The sequence below is a fragment of the Panulirus ornatus genome, chromosome 66 (genome assembly GCF_036320965.1).
Source record: "Panulirus ornatus isolate Po-2019 chromosome 66, ASM3632096v1, whole genome shotgun sequence".
Taxonomy (NCBI): domain Eukaryota; kingdom Metazoa; phylum Arthropoda; class Malacostraca; order Decapoda; family Palinuridae; genus Panulirus; species Panulirus ornatus.
Window position 1 is genome coordinate 14,328,462 of NC_092289.1, and position 17,663 is coordinate 14,346,124.

Consider the following 17,663-nt stretch of genomic DNA (forward strand, 5'->3'; position numbering starts at 1 on the left):
AAAGTGCACTTAGGAACTTATGGTGTTTCATTTTCCCCGTGGATTCATAGGAATGTATATATGTTGCCCGAATTGATTACAGTTTCCCCAAGCTAGCGAGTTGTCGCCAAGAACAGAATAAGAAAGACCGCATTTGTTCATATCTGTTCTTTACCTCTCATATGCAATGCACGGAAACCACAGCCACACACACACACACACACACACACACACACACACACACACATATATATATATATATATATATATATATATATATATATATATATATATATATATATATATATTGGCTTTGTCGCTGTCTCCCGCGTTTGCGAGGTAGCGCAAGGAAACAGACGAAAGAAATGGCCCAACCCACCCACATACACATGTATATACATACGTCCACACACGCAAATATACATACCTACACAGCTTTCCATGGTTTACCCCAGACGCTTCACATGCCCTGATTCAATCCACTGACAGCACGTCAACCCCGGTATACCACATCGATCCAATTCACTCTATTCCTTGCCCTCCTTTCACCCTCCTGCATGTTCAGGCCCCGATCACACAAAATCTTTTTCACTCCATCTTTCCACCTCCAATTTGGTCTCCCACTTCTCCTCGTTCCCTCCACCTCCGACACATATAACCTCTTGGTCAATCTTTCCTCACTCATTCTCTCCATGTGCCCAAACCATTTCAAAACACCCTCTTCTGCTCTCTCAACCACGCTCTTTTTATTTCCACACATCTCTCTTACCCTTACGTTACTTACTCGATCAAACCACCTCACACCACACATTGTCCTCAAACATCTCATTTCCAGCACATCCATCCTCCTGCGCACAACTCTATCCATAGCCCACGCCTCGCAACCATACAACATTGTTGGAACCACTATTCCTTCAAACATACCCATTTTTGCTTTCCGAGATAATGTTCTCGACTTCCACACATTCTTCAAGGCTCCCAGGATTTTCGCCCCCTCCCCCACCCTATGATCCACTTCCGCTTCCATGGTTCCATCCGCTGCCAGATCCACTCCCAGATATCTAAAACACTAAACTTCCTCCAGTTTTTCTCCATTCAAACTTACCTCCCAGTTGACTTGACCCTCAACCCTACTGTACCTATATATATATATATATATATATATATATATATATATATATATATATATATATATATATATATATATATTCGCTATTTCCTGCATTTGCGAGGTAGCATTAAGAACAGACGACTGAGCTTCAGTTTCCACAGTTTCTCTGTTTCTGAAGTCCGACTATTGACATTCCAGAAATGCCAGCTGACTTTTCGTAAGTGTCGCTAGGCTACGATGATTACGAGTTCAGCCGGAGAAGCAACATTAAGCAGTGGAGTGTTTGCTGCGCTGACGGTTGGGATAGCTGTGGCAACACTATCTCCAGCACATACCAACAACGATCCTTACGGTGTGTCATCTGAGTTTGCAAAAATCGCACTTCAGTAGGAGTTCATACAATCATATTCATCATGTACTTTTTCTATACATGTGGCACGACATGTTTCGTGGAGACAATCCACCTCATCAGGTGCCAGTACTTAAAAAAGCTATTTAAATCCTAACATCACACTTGAGTCCCGCCGTCCAACACCAATCTGTATAGACCAACCACTGTCCCCTTTGTCTGGCAGTAACCGTTGCAAGGGAGTGTGTTTACGTCGTTAAATGCAAGGTATGTAAAGATATTTATATAGACTAGATAGGAAGAACTGTAACAGAGAGGTGTTATTGGCGCCGTCATGCAGTTCGCAGGGATGCCCACAAAAATGCGATCGCTAAATAGATCATGAAAATGATCACCCCATAGATCTTGAAAATCCCGTTATTCTATACCCCTCTGCTGATTATGTCACATACAACGTATTGCTAATATTAAAAACTTTAATTCGTCCCCAGGTAATTCCAAAGCCCATCCTAACATTAACCAAATCATTATGATAGAATTGACAAAACACGAAAACATCAAAAAGTTGTTCAAGACACATCCAGCTACCCAGGTCAAACGCCGCCATGTGAACCCCCTTAATCACTCTCCCTTACAACGGTTAGTGCCAGACAGACAAAGCAGACAGTGGTAGGTCTGTACTGATTGGTGTTGGACGGCGGGACTCAAGTGTGATGTTTGGATTTAAATAACCTTGCTAAGTACTGATACCTGATGAGGTGGATTGTCTCCACAAAACATGTCGTGCCACATGTATAGAAAAATTACATTTTAAATAAAATTTTATGAACTCGTACTGAAGCGCGATTTCACCTTCATATATATATATATATATATATATATATATATATATATATATATATATATATATATATATATATATATATATATATTAGAAAGGATCACAATTTTGCACGTGATCAAGTATATTCCTATGAGTCCACGTGGAAAACGAAACACCGTAAGTGTTTCAATTTCCCGTGGACTCATATATATATATATATATATATATATATATATATATATATATATATATATATATATATATATTTAATGCGGGAAATGGCGAATAGTTTGAAAGAAAGAAAATATATATATATATATATATATAAAGAAGGATGTTTTAGTGGTACTAAGCAAACTAGGATGGAATGAGATCTCATAAAGTACTATTTTGAACCGATCCAACATATCACATATAAGTTATACTACTGAAGCCTGTCTGAACATCCATATGATTCTTTTGTCTTCGCAATAGAGTGGATGGTGTACTCGCTCTCCTCCGACGGCGAAGAAGGCACTGATGTCCCTGGAATGAGCGTGTGGCTGAATAATACTTCGATGGATCCCGAGGCACAGCATAGCCTGGCCATCTTCACCGTGTGTGTGTGGTTCAAGGCCACCGCTTTCCTCGGCCTCAGCACCCTGCTCAGCTACTCCCTGGCGTCTGACGAACTTCCTATTGGCATCGAATTCCGTGAGTAATATACAGATCTCACAGTGCAGTGTGACATTATCTGACACCTCAACTGTGACATATGTATTTCCGGAGTGATAGATAGTTTATAGTGTTTGAATATATACTTAGTGCAAGATGAAATGATCATTGCTTATGACGGAAATTATATATATATATATATATATATATATATATATATATATATATATATATATATATATATATATATATATATATATATATATATATATATATATATATATATATATATATATATATATATATATATATATGTTCATACTATTCGCCAGTTCCCGCGTTAGCGAGGTAGCGTTAAGAACAGAGGACTGGGCCTTTGAGGGAATATCCTCACATGGCCCCCTTCTCTGTTCCTTCTTTTGGAAAAAAAAAAAATGAGAGGGGAGGATTTCCAGCCCCCCGCTCCCTTCCCTTTTAGTCGCCTTCTACGACACGCAGGGAATATATATATAACTGATATCTTTTTTATTTATTTCATGCGTTATCTCAATTTTAGAGTTATAGTGAAATTCTCCACCAGCACCGTAAGTCATTCTCAGCATTATTTTCAATACAATGTTCCTCCTCACAAATGAACGAAACAAAGTGTCCACCAAATTACTGTGTCTTTCAGGAATACATCCAAACAGATTGGTGGTTAACTACATGGAACACAAGCTTGATGTGGCGTTGAAGTCAACGCTGGCAGCTCTGGAATGGTACCCGATGTGCCTTGTGGTGGAGCCTGGTGGAGTGAGTGTGTGGGTGGACGGGGCGGTGGTTCAGAGATCCTCGGCCCCTACTTCTCCTCTTCCCCTCGATGGTTTCTTAGTCCTGGGTCAAGACAAGGATGCTCTGGGTGGAGGTTACACCAGTGGTGTGTCTTTCCTTGGGGAGGTGACAGGTCTCTCGCTGTGGAATGTTACGCTCACCCCGCAACATCTCCATGACTGGGCCTCCTGCACCATACCGTCTGTTGAACCTCTGCTCCCTTGGAGCAACTTCAAATGGACTCTACATAACCAGACGGGTATCGTCTCTCAACACGGAGAGGGACCCTGTACACACGATACCCTTATTAAAGACAAACCTCTCCTCTTCACTGAGAAAATGACGCGGCAAGACGCGCTACAGTTTCTGTCGATGGTAGGACTGGAGTTGGTTATTCCCCGCAGTGAGAGTGACGCTGAGGCAATATCTGCACAGATAGAGAGCAATCGGGGCTATTGCACCACTGGTGGCAGAAGAGGTCCCGCCGCCTGGCTGGGAGTGGAGTTCGACAGTGTGACTGGAAGATTTGTAGACACTGAAGGCCAAGAGCTGGTGTACGTAGGTACTCATAGAGATATAAGAAGAAATCAAGACTCGAGCTACATCATGCAAAATGATCGAGGTCAGTGGGAAATGGTGGACGAAAACACCAAGCTTTGTTTCGTTGGGCGTCATCGGATGAAGAAGGTAGTGTTACGACTTCGTGGGCTCTGTGAAGAAGATGATTCAGATCAATTCAACACCATCAGCACGTCCTTTGTATTCTCTGTGCATGAGGAGGATGGTGTGTATCTACATGGCTACCGAACATGCACATAAGAAGGGACCTGAACACCTCCCAGTGGTGTCTTCGTCGAGAAGTTCTCAAAGATGATGTGGCCTGTGTTACTTCAGGAGTTCCACCGATTGGCCACTACAAGTGGACGTTGAAGAGCAAAGTATGTGATGCCAGCATCTACACGCAAGAATCTCTTATTCTAACCAGATGTACTGAGATCAGTTCACTTGTTCAGATGCTTCGTGCATTGATCTAGCGAGACGGTGTGACATGAGGTACGACTGTGTGGACAAATCAGACGAGGTTGACTGCATAACAGCGCTGTTACCTAGCACCTACCTTCACTCGCTGCCGCCAGACATACCTCTGAAGGTAATGGTGGACGTTTTTTGGGTGAAGATGACAGCGTTTGACATCATCAGCATGACCTTCCATATGAACTTGGAACTGAAATTCAAATGGTTTGATTCGAGGATCACCTTCGCTCATCTGGCATCAGTCAATCCCAGGGCGGTTATAACAGAAAGAGATGAAAGGGTTAGTACATTAGTTGGAGGTCTTTTCATTTTCTATGTAGGTATGATAGTGACTAACTTTCGAAAGATTAAGCACTTAGATAAACACATTTTTACGATATCTTACCAAAACATGAAATTCGGGATTGCTCTCCTTGCTATCCTCGTATAGATTTTTTGCACTTTTTTTTTTAAGCATGATAACCACAATGGTATCTTGGATGGAGAGATCCAACCAAACCAGAGAAAATGGAAAGCCAAAGACACCACCAAAATTTCGTATCTTCTTCCAAGACTTTATCAGGGCAACTGATGTTGTCTCTGCCTCTTCATTTCCTGTGGGAGTTTATTGAACTGGAATCTTAGATATCATTGCTCTTGGTTTTTGCATTTCTCTCTTGGATGGAGAGATCCAACCAAACCACAGAAAATGGAAAGCCAAAGACACCAAAATTTCGTATCTTCTTCCAAGACTTTATCAGGGCAACTGATGTTGTCTCTGCTTCTTCATTTCCTGTGGGAGTTTATTGAATATCATTGCTCTTGGTTTTTGCATTTCTCTCTGCTAGATTCACTCTATCCTCGCAGGTCTGGCGACCAGAATTCACCGTGACGAACAGCCCAGGCCAGGCCGACGTCCTGACTACACTGGAAGTCGAAGGATCTGTCGATGGGACACCGTCTCTCAAAGGTAAAGTCGACGAAGCTTCACTTCCTCGCTTACGCTGGACTCATGACCTGGTGACGTTGTACTCATGACCTGATACCGTTGTACTCATGACCTGGTATAGTTGTACTCATGACCTGGTACCGTTGTACTCATGACCTTGTGCCGTTGTACTCATGACCTGGTACCGTTGTACTCATGAGGTGGTATAGTTGTACTCATAACCTGGTACCGTTGTACTCATGACCTTGTGCCGTTGTACTCATGACCTGGTACCGCTGTACTCATGAGGTGGTATAGTTGAACTCATGACCTGGTACCGTTGTACTCATGACCTGGTACCGTTGTACTCATGACCTGGTACCGTTGTACTCATGACCTAGTACCGTTGCACTCATGACCTGGTACCGTTGTATTCATGACCTGGTACCGTTGTACTCATGACCTAGTACCGTTGCACTCATGACCTGGTACAGCAATTACATTTCTCCTTTAGAGTTTGAAGTATTAATATTGGTAATATCTATTTCCCCGAGAGAAAACTATACATAGAGTAGCAGCTCTGTCAACAGAAATCACCAATAAGAAAAAAAAAAAAAAGATAAAGGGAGTAATTTATTCCCTTCGTTTCTTAGGGGGGGAAAAAAGGGAATAAACTCCTATAACGAAAGGACAATTAAGTTTTCCCTTGAGCCTGGATGTATTTTGAGATGATGGCATTGATGGCGTTCAATCTTTTATTTCATTCTGCTTTCCTCTCCTCCAATTTTTACTTTTCCAAAAGAAGGAACAAAGAAAGGAGGCCAAGTGAGGATATTCCCTCAAAGGCTTGGTTCTCTGTTCTTGATGCTACCTCGCTAACGCGGGAAATGGCAAATATGTACAAAAAAAAAAAAAAGAAAGTGGGTTTAATCGAAAATGTACATCTCTCTCTCTCTCTCTCTCTCCTCTCTCTCTCTCTCTCTCTCTCTCTCTCTCTCTCTCTCTCTCTCTCTCTCTCTCTCTCTCTCTCTCTCTCTCTCTCTCTCTCACACACACACAGACAGTGGTTTCCATACTGAGACCCTGAGTTAACGTGAGGTGGGCAGGTTGACCTCGGCTGAGATGCATGACCTTGGCGGACCAGAGAGTTTATGATGCTTGAGGAAACCAGTTTAGGTTAAGAATTTCTCTTCACATCTTGTGTTTAATGATAAGGAAAGGTACTCAGGCCAACACTGGGGTTATTGGTATATCTTATCCTGATTTTAAGATTGAAGAATTTTGGAAATAAATTCCTTAATATATATATATATATATATATATATATATATATATATATATATATATATATATATATATATATATTCATACATATTCGCCATTGCCCGCGTTACCGAGGTAGCTTCAAGAACAGAGGACTGAGCCTTAGAGAGAAAATCCTCACTTGGCCCCCTTCTCTGCTCCTTCTTTTGGAAAAGTAGAAAACTGGAGGGGAGGATTTCAGCCCCCCGCTCCCTCCCCTTTTAGTCGCCTCCCACCACACGCAGGGAGTACGTGGGAAGCATTCTTTCTCCCCTATCCCCAGGGATATATATATATATATATGACTTACGTTAACTTAGCAGGCATGAAAAATTCTTGTACTGATGGTATATTATTTTCAGCTATGAGGAACCCACCTAAGGAATGCCGTGATGTCTATGTCAAAAGCATCTGGTAACTCACACACACACACACACACACACACACACACACACACACACACACACACACACACACTAACGTATCTCCCAGGTTACTTGTACAGTGGCTATATGAACCCTCTGGTCATCACGGTGAACGTCAAGTCCACTGTGTACTGCGACTTCCAGCTGCGGTGGTACCCTTGGGACGACCCGCACTGCTTTCTTAATCTCAAGGTTCGTATCTCTCTCTCTCTCTCTCTCTCTCTCTCTCTCTCTCTCTCTCTCTCTCTCTCTCTCTCTGGTCAAAGGCCACTGGTGTCGAGGCTGTGATGAAAAGATGGAGTGTGGTGAAGATAGCTTTTGACCCGCCTCTTACGAGATAGGTTTAAGTCCAGGAGTGTTCATGGCGTAGTGAAGACACGTTTGACCCAATCCATAAAGGTTAGTTCAATGGCCAGTGGTGTCGAGAGGGTGTAGTGATGATGCATTGTGGGTCAGCTTAAATGCCAGTGGGTGTCGATGGTGTTGTGAAGATGAGGATGGGGGTAAAGATGACTTTTGGCCCGAGCTGTAAAGGTCAGGTCTTAGACTTTTGAGGTGAGCGTAGGTTTGTTGATGCCGAAGTAAAGTGTAGGGGCTTGGCTATTCTGATAATGATCATCTTTCCAAAACAGGTACATAAACCTAATGGTAGGTCATACAACGTAAGCTTATGGGATCGAAGTCTTCATTACTGTAATGTTAAGGAGATTGACACCTGTTTAATATCTATGAGGAAAAACTCTCCATAAGGCACATGGACAATAGTGATGATAATCTTAGCTCACAAGGGGAACTGGGATCATATGTATATCCTTAACTCGGTGAGCATTTCATCTCTAAGCAAAAGGAGTCTATAGTTTTCCCCTAATACCCAGGATGTATCATGAAACCTGTTATGAAGAACCTGAAGATTGTCAACAAAATCGACTTACGCATGACCTCTCATCCAACAGGTCACGAACGTGCCATCGTTTGGACTCTTGGTAGATGGTACTTCGACTGTGACCATGCGTCCTGAGCTACTGGAGGAGTATGAGGTCGTCGAGTGTCGACTGCAGGAGACACCGCATCCCACCAACAACCTGACGTTGCTGGTGCATCTGACGCGGCGCTACCAGTATCACCTGTGGACCACCTTCCTGCCGACCTCACTTCTCGCAGCTATAGGGTGAGGACCAGGTTCAGGGGAGTTTGATCAGGATAGCATGTATTGAGTCTTTTATACCAGGATAGCCTATATAGAGTTTTATACCAGGATATTATATAAAGTCTTATACCAGGATAACATGTACAAAGTCTTATACCAGGATATCCTATACAAGGTCATATACCTGGATAACTTATACTAAGTCTTCTACCATGATAACAGATATAGAGTCTTATACCCTCATAACATACACAGAGTTTATAGCAGAATATCTTGTACAGGATTATGCATATATTGGTTATTCTTGTGGTATAATACTGTCATTTTTTCCCCCCCATGACTGATGAACTGATCTAATTTGTTATGCAAAAAAAGAGGAAAAAAATTCTGACATCTTGAATTACTCCTCACTCTTCTGTGAACTACTTTGGTTTAGTGGTTTAGGGGGTTTCGCTGTTTGGTTTACTGTCTCTCACGTTGTAACTATTCGAATACTTCGTACTCGAATAACCTTCGTCTCACTGTTGGTGAGCAACGGGGTCTTACACCGGTCATTTCCCATTAGGCTCACACGGCCAGGATCGAACCCGGGACCTCTGTGCAACAGGTGGGCGTTCATATGCACATAGTTCGTATATATATATATATATATATATATATATATATATATATATATATATATATATATATATATATATATATATATATATAGGGGCGATCATAGCCTACCTGTAGCACTCCCACCTGTTACACAGGGGTCCCGGGTTCGATCCTGGCTGTTGGAGGTTTGTATGTTCTACAGAGGTGCGCGTTCATATGCACTTTGTTCGTGTGTATATATATATATATATATATATATATATATATATATATATATATATATATATATATATATATATGAAGGTGAAATCGCACTTCAGTAGATCATACAATTTTGTTTGATATGTAATTTTCTATACATGTGGCACAACATGTTTCATGGAGACAATCCAACTCATCAGGTGCCAGTACTTAACAGAGTTATCTAAATCCCAACATCACACTTGAGTCCCGCCGTCCAACACCAATCTGTACAGACCAACCACTGTCCCTTTGTCTGGCAGTAACCGTTGTAAGGGAGAGTGATTAAGGGGGGTCACGTGGCGGGGGTTAACCTGGGTAGCTGGGTGTGCTTGAACAACTTTTTTGTTTTCCTTTTTTGTCAATTTTCTCATAATGATCTAGGTAATGCTAGGATGGGCCTTAAAATTGTCTAGGGACATGTTAAAGGTTTTACTATTAGCAATTAAGACAGATTCAATGACATTACGTGTGGCATAATCAACAGAGGGGTATAGAATAACGGGATTTTCAAGATTTATTGGGAGGATCATTTTCATGACAGTGTTTAGCGATCGCATTTTTTGTGGTCGTCCCTGCGTACTGCATGACGGTGCCATAACACCTCTCTGTTACACCTTTTCCGGTCTGCCCTGCATATATATATATATATATATATATATATATATATATATATATATATATATATATATATATATATATATATATATATGCCTTGTATTTGACGGCGTAAGCACTTCCAATTGTTGCATGATTTGGCCTACTATCTATCAAGGTCTTACTGATGGTGTTATTGACCTGGAAAGCAACATGTAATTACAAGCACTGTTTTTTTAACATGTCTTAGATTAGCCGAGTTGGGAGAACAGGGCAACACTAAACATTTAGACTTATCCTTATTTGTCACATTTTTGTTACAAGAAGCATAAGATGTCTTCTTAGCTTTCCAGTAAGCTTTGTTCACAAACCAACTGGGATAAATATAACGCCTAAAAATACGTCTTATATGACTGCATTCATCAACCAGGCCTATGGGATCACATATCCGTTGTGCTCTTTCAACCATAGACATAACTACAGACATTTGTATAGAAGAATCATGTACTGAGAAATAATGAATATAACTCTCACAGTTGGTATGCTTCCTGTAGATTTTAAAGGACAAATATCACCCATACTTGTGGCAGGTATGGGACGTTGCTGCTACCACTGGAAGCCTTCGCAGAGAGAGGATCCATGAGTTTGACAACGCTGCTCATGTTCATTGCACTGTACACCGAGACCAACTCCTCCCTGCCGAGCACCGCTTACCTGAAGCACATCGACGTCTGGTTCGTGTTCAGCCTCATCTTCCTCACCCTCGTCATCAACGTCCACCTGATGACCTTCCTCGCCGACTCAGAGTCCGCTGGCCAGTCTGTGCGCCCCACACCATCGCGCCACCTCACTCACGTTTCTGCTCCTCCGTTTGCCAAGAGAGTGAGGGACAGGATGGCTGTTCCCAAGAGGATTCTCCGGATGAGCACTGTGTTATTTGCTCTTGTGTTTATCATCTTTACTCTCGTCTACTTCTTGGCCATCGTTTAATGATTAGTAATTGTCAGATTTATTTGCACCTCCTTAGTTATTCGAAAAGCTTACAGGTCTTCTTCTGAACATCTGTGTTTCTTTCTACTCCTGCCGTATTAATACAGGAGTTTCTCTTGTCTTTCACTGTCACAGAGAGCCTCATTAAGACCTAGTGGTCTGCTGCTGTTTGAATTCAGTTGTTGTATTCGGTCGTTGCAGTTGTTGTATTAGTAAAAAAAGCTCACATTGATGTCTTGTGTTTAAGAAGGTAATGCCTAAATGTAGAGGATCATTTGTTGAGGTTTAAGTATCTCGTGATTCCTCACCCACTTCACTAGCTTCGTTTTCTCTTAATCTTTGCCATTCTGCACTCAGTCACTCCTGGAATCTTCTTCTTTTCGTTTCATACATTTCTTTTCAAGCTTACTTACTTGAATCACCTTGTCCTCATACATATTTCCACTCCTTCGAAAATCCCTACTAGTCTTCATCCTCTCTCATACCAAGTAATGATCAGACATTCCTTGAGCTGCCTCTTGCAGCACATTCACACCTAAAAGTCTCTCTTTTTCACGTCATATCAATTAGCATGTGATCCACTCATGCTGGCTCACCACATTTCCTACTCATATGCACATAATTGTGTATTTCCAATCTTCTCAAAGTAAGCAATTAATGAAAGAAACTTTGATTATCATTGTGGATTGTGTTTGCGTTGCAGTGCGGAGGCGACGCATCATGCGTGATACACAGCAAGTGGTGGTTCCTCTACTGGATTCTTATTTTGTTTACCAATCACCAGCCCCTTTATCAACTCCATCATCTGTTCACAATTTCCATTCACCTTACTAAGATACCCAATGCCCCCAAGTTATATCTCTAATTGTCACATTACTCACAATCGCATGTAAATCACCCATTACTACTATCCAGCCTCTTGCATCAAAACTACCGATATAACTACTTCAAAAACACTTGCCTCTCCTTTTTTTTTCTCATTGCGAGGTGCAGAAGCACCAAAAATTACCGATTTCCTATAACACACTTTCATTTTTACCCACATCAGTCTGAAGCTCACTTACCTACACTCTTTCACAAATTCCAACAACTGCTTGAGCAGTAGTGCTACCCCTTCCTTAGATTTAGCCCTCATACCAACCCCCTGACTGTACCCCGAAGACTTTCCCAACCCATTCTTCACCTTTACCCTTGGGCCTTGTTTAACTCAGAGCCAGAACATCCAGGTTCCTTTCCTGTCTCTCCTCTTTCCTTATCTTGGTTGCATCCACAATAAGCCTTGCTCACCTGTATGTGGATGAGTACCCAGTTGCATCTACCTCTGCTCAGGTAGGCGTTCATGCTGGTTGTGAGAAGTGTCATTGCCATCATTCCACTCTGTCGTGGAAAACTGTACCCTCCCTTTGTCCACCCAATCATTAGGTTCTTTGTTACGTTAAATCTTCATGGATGTCATCTCTTCACCTTCTTTCCAGGTCTGCCTGCTGGTCCTCTTCCACTCGATATCCACTGAAATGTTATCTTAAGCATTCTTCTTTCATCCGTTCTCTCCAAATGCCCTCCCCAAACGTTTCAGCTACGATGGCTCAGTTCTCCGATACACGTAGGGTTCCATTTTCTATATTTTCACTTCGTGTTCTGTCTCAGGAGAGAAATCTCTTCAGGGCTACTGACAGTGAGGGGCATGATAAACAATAGAAAGAGTCCAGGGGAGGAGACAGGCGACGGAGGGAGGGAAGCACGGAGGGTGGGAGGACCAAGAACCACGTCTTGTGTAACGTAAGGTGTCGCCTCCGGGTGGCAACACAAACACGACCCACAACTGCTGAAGAAAGTTTCCCTCGTTCGTTAATACAAGTTTATGATATCATTGTTTGGCCGAGAGAGACCTGAAGAGGGATGAGCTAAAGGCATCTTTTTTTTCCCCCTGAAGAAAAACTTTAAAGAAAAACTGTGGCTCTTCTTCACATACGTAAAGAAAAACTGTGGCTCTTCTTCACATACGTAAAGAAAAACTGTGGCTCTTCTTCACATACGTAGCTCGGATACGACAATAAGGGATGAGGAAAGTCGATATCCATATAGGCACATATTTAAAGATATATATCTATCCTTTCATCTTTCTCTCATTACACACACACACACACACACACACACACACACACACACACACACACACGGTATATGATTACAAGGTTAAAAACGAGGCAACACGAATGGGATCGGATCGCCCACACACGCATATATATATATATATATATATATATATATATATATATATATATATATATATATGCGTGTGTGGGCGTTTATGTATATACATGTGGTTCTGGGTAGGTTGGGCCATTCTTTCGTCTGCTTCTTACGCTACCTCGCTGACGCGGGAGACGGCGATTAAGTATAATAGAAATAGATAAGTATACACTTCACTGAATCAGGGTGTAGCGATGTTATTTCCTGTGAGATGGTGTGGCGCCGTAAATGGATGAAGGCAAGCAAGTACGACTGTATGCATGTGTATATATGTCTGTGTATCGTATGTATACGTGTATATATGTATATGTATATGTATGTATATGTGCATGTATGGGTGTTCATGTATATACATGTGTATATGGGTGGATGGGCCGTTCTTCGTCTGTTTCCTGGCACTACCTAGCCGACGCATAAAACGTTGATCAAGTATAATAAATAGGTAGATATTATTTGTATATATATATATATATATATATATATATATATATATATATATATATATATATATATATATATATATATATATATATATTTTTTTTTTTTTTTTTTTTTTTTTTTTTTTTTGCTTTGTCGCTGTCTCCCGCGTTTGCGAGGTAGCGCAAGGAAACAGACGAAAGAAATGGCCCAACCCACCCCCATACACATGTATATACATACGTCCACACATGCAAATATACATACCTACACAGCTTTCAATGGTTTACACCAGACGCTTCACATGCCCTGATTCAATCCACTGACAGCTCGTCGACCCCGGTATACCACATATATATATATATATATATATATATATATATAAGAGTGATAAGAGTGAGTGCTCAAATTACAGAGGTATAAGTTTGTTGAGTATTCCTGGTAAATTATATGGGAGGGTATTGATTGAGAGGGTGAAGGCATGTACAGAGCATCAGATTGGGGAAGAGCAGTGCGGTTTCAGAAGTGGTAGAGGATGTGTGGATCAGGTGTTTGCTTTGAAGAATGTATGTGAGAAATACTTAGAAAAGCAAATGGATTTGTATGTAGCATTTATGGATCTGGAGAAGGCATATGATAGAGTTGATAGAGATGCTCTGTGGAAGGTATTAAGAATATATGGTGTGGGAGGCAAGTTGTTAGAAGCAGTGAAAAGTTTTTATCGAGGATGTAAGGCATGTGTACGTGTAGGAAGAGAGGAAAGTGATTGGTTCTCAGTGAATGTAGGTTTGCGGCAGGGGTGTGTGATGTCTCCATGGTTGTTTAATTTGTTTATGGATGGGGTTGTTAGGGAGGTAAATGCAAGAGTCCTGGAAAGAGGGGCAAGTATGAAGTCTGTTGGGGATGAGAGAGCTTGGGAAGTGAGTCAGTTGTTGTTCGCTGATGATACAGCGCTGGTGGCTGATTCATGTGAGAAACTGCAGAAGCTGGTGACTGAGTTTGGTAAAGTGTGTGGAAGAAGAAAGTTAAGAGTAAATGTGAATAAGAGCAAGGTTATTAGGTACAGTAGGGGTGAGGGTCAAGTCAATTGGGAGGTGAGTTTGAATGGAGAAAAACTGGAGGAAGTGAAGTGTTTTAGATATCTGGGAGTGGATCTGTCAGCGGATGGAACCATGGAAGCGGAAGTGGATCATAGGGTGGGGGAGGGGGCGAAAATTTTGGGAGCCTTGAAAAATGTGTGGAAGTCGAGAACATTATCTCGGAAAGCAAAAATGGGTATGTTTGAAGGAATAGTGGTTCCAACAATGTTGTATGGTTGCGAGGCGTGGGCTATGGATAGAGATGTGCGCAGGAGGATGGATGTGCTGGAAATGAGATGTTTGAGGACAATGTGTGGTGTGAGGTGGTTTGAGCGAGTGAGTAACGTAAGGGTAAGAGAGATGTGTGGAAATAAAAAGAGCGTGGTTGAGAGAGCAGAAGAGGGTGTTTTGAAATGGTTTGGGCACATGGAGAGAATGAGTGAGGAAAGATTGACCAAGAGGATATATGTGTCGGAGGTGGAGGGAACGAGGAGAAGAGGGAGACCAAATTGGAGGTGGAAAGATGGAGTGAAAAAGATTTTGTGTGATCGGGGCCTGAACATGCAGGAGGGTGAAAGGAGGGCAAGGAATAGAGTGAATTGGAGCGATGTGGTATACAGGGGTTGACGTGCTGTCAGTGGATTGAATCAAGGCATGTGAAGCGTCTGGGGTAAACCATGGAAAGCTGTGTAGGTATGTATATTTGCGTGTGTGGACGTATGTACATGTGTATGGGGGGGGGGTTGGGCCATTTCTTTCGTCTGTTTCCTTGCGCTACCTCGCAAACGCGGGAGACAGCGACAAAGTATAAAAAAAAAAAAAAATATATATATATATATATATATATATATATATATATATATATTTCATACTATTCGCCATTTCCCGCGTTAGCAGGGTAGCGTTAAGAACAGAGGACTGGACCTTTGAGGGAACATCCTCACCTGGCCCCCTTCTCTGTTCCTTCTTTTGGAAAATTAAAAAAAACAGAGGGGAGGAGTTCCAGCCCCCCCGCTCCCTTCCCTTTTAGTCGCCTTCTACGACACGCAGGGAATACGTGGGAAGTATTCTTTCTCACCTATCCCCAGGGATATATATATATATATATATATATATATATATATATATATATATATATATATATATATATATATATATATATATATAATCTTTAGATCAGTGTCTGAGTGAACACGGTCATTGGCACAACGAATTTTTTCTCGATAAGTAGAGCACTCCTCCACAAATGCCCTGACCTGTAACAGAACAGGTTTATACTTAGGGTTAAGAACCTCTCTCTCTCTCTCTCTCTCTCTCTCTCTCTCTCTCTCTCTCTCTCTCTCTCTCTCTCTCTCTCTCTCTCTCTCGTTGATGACGCCAGGGTAGAGGAAAATCATTACCGTAGCGACTTTACCAAATTCAGACTGACGTACAACCAGACACAGTAATATACAAATGGTCTTACGTGAACTCTGACTCTGGACTTTGACGGTGACAGAGTTTTTGAGAACACAACATTTAAAGACACTGTGTGTCTAGGGCGCGGGGAGAAAGCAACAGGAAGAAACACAGATGTAAGAGATGTTTGGATGTTATCACGAAAGAAAGATAATCAATTAGAAAACTTAACGAGGGAAGAGAACTATTAGGTCAAATAATGAGTGGTATGATCGGGAGAACGTGTACAACAAGACACAACAAAAAAAAAAAACTACTGATATAAAAAACGAAATGTTTATCGTGTACATAAATGGCAATATTGAATACTGCCGTGTCATATGGTCATGGACAAAACAAAGAGAAATAGTCACTTTAGCGAGAGTTCAGAACCACTTCACGAGGAAAGTAGAGAGGAAGGAACATAAGATGTACAATGAAAGGATGATAGAAAATAAAACTCAGTATCCCTTAGTGAAAAAAGAACGATATATATATATATATATATATATATATATATATATATATATATATATATAATATATATATATAATATATATATATATATATATATATATATATATATAATATATATATATATATAATATATATATATATATATATTATATATATATATATATATATATATATATATATATATATATATATATTGTTTGCGTTTTCCTGCGTTAGCGAAGTAGCGTCAGGAACATAAAAAAAAAGGCCTCACTCACATCCATTCCCTTGCTATCATCTCCAAAATAACCACTCTCCTTTATTACATTTTTACCCAAGTCCAACGCCTCGCATCCATACAGTCCTGAAGGGACTACTGCACCATGAAACATACCCATATTTGCCTTAAAACGCTGTGTGCACCAGGAACAAACGAAAAAAAAAAAAAGACGTTTCTTTCTCTTACCCAATCATTACTTAATCAAACCGCTTCACACCACCTGCTGTCCTCAGATATTATATTTCCAACACATCCACCCTCCTCCGTACATCCCCATGCCTCGCATCCACACAACATTGTTAGGATTGCTCAACCTTCACAGCATACCCATCTTCGCCCTTCTAGGTAGAGACCTCTCTTTCCACACATTCCTCGATGTTCCATGACACTTCGCTGCCTCACCCACCCTATGACTCACCTCCGCTATCATAGTTCCGGAACATTCCCTCTCAGGTCCACTCCCAGTTACCTAAAAAGAAAAAAAAAAAAAATTCCTTCAAGTTTTCTTACATTCCAACACACCCTAACTGACCGGTCTCTCTGCACTGCTAAACCTAATGATTTGGCTTAGCTTAACACACATCTCAACTTCCTCCTTTCACACACTTTCCCAAACTTAGACACCAACTTCTACAGTTTCTCACTCGAATCTGCCACCAGCTCCGTATCATCAGCAAGCAACAACTGACTGACTTCCTTTGCCCTATCACCCCCTAAAGACTGCATATACTCGTTCCTTTCTCCCAGACCCTTGCATTTACCTCCCTCACCA

General features: G+C 41.2%; 2 protein-coding genes across 2 annotated transcripts; both read left to right on the top strand.

Moving 5' to 3' along the window:
* Positions 1 to 1,294: 1,294 nt before the first annotated feature.
* Positions 1,295 to 5,801, top strand: LOC139746808 (uncharacterized). Its single transcript, XM_071658373.1, has 4 exons — positions 1,295 to 1,442; positions 2,737 to 2,955; positions 3,590 to 5,041; positions 5,608 to 5,801. Exons 1-3 carry the CDS (start codon positions 1,328 to 1,330, stop codon positions 4,543 to 4,545), a joined length of 1,290 nt encoding a protein of 429 aa, XP_071514474.1. The 5' UTR covers positions 1,295 to 1,327; the 3' UTR covers positions 4,546 to 5,041; positions 5,608 to 5,801.
* Positions 5,802 to 7,418: 1,617 nt separating this feature from the next.
* On the top strand, positions 7,419 to 11,184 carry LOC139746886 (gamma-aminobutyric acid receptor subunit beta-1-like). Its single transcript, XM_071658543.1, has 3 exons — positions 7,419 to 7,587; positions 8,349 to 8,563; positions 10,570 to 11,184. The coding sequence occupies exons 1-3, from the start codon at positions 7,483 to 7,485 to the stop codon at positions 10,967 to 10,969; spliced, it is 720 nt and encodes a 239-aa protein (XP_071514644.1). The 5' UTR covers positions 7,419 to 7,482; the 3' UTR covers positions 10,970 to 11,184.
* Positions 11,185 to 17,663: the final 6,479 nt, after the last annotated feature.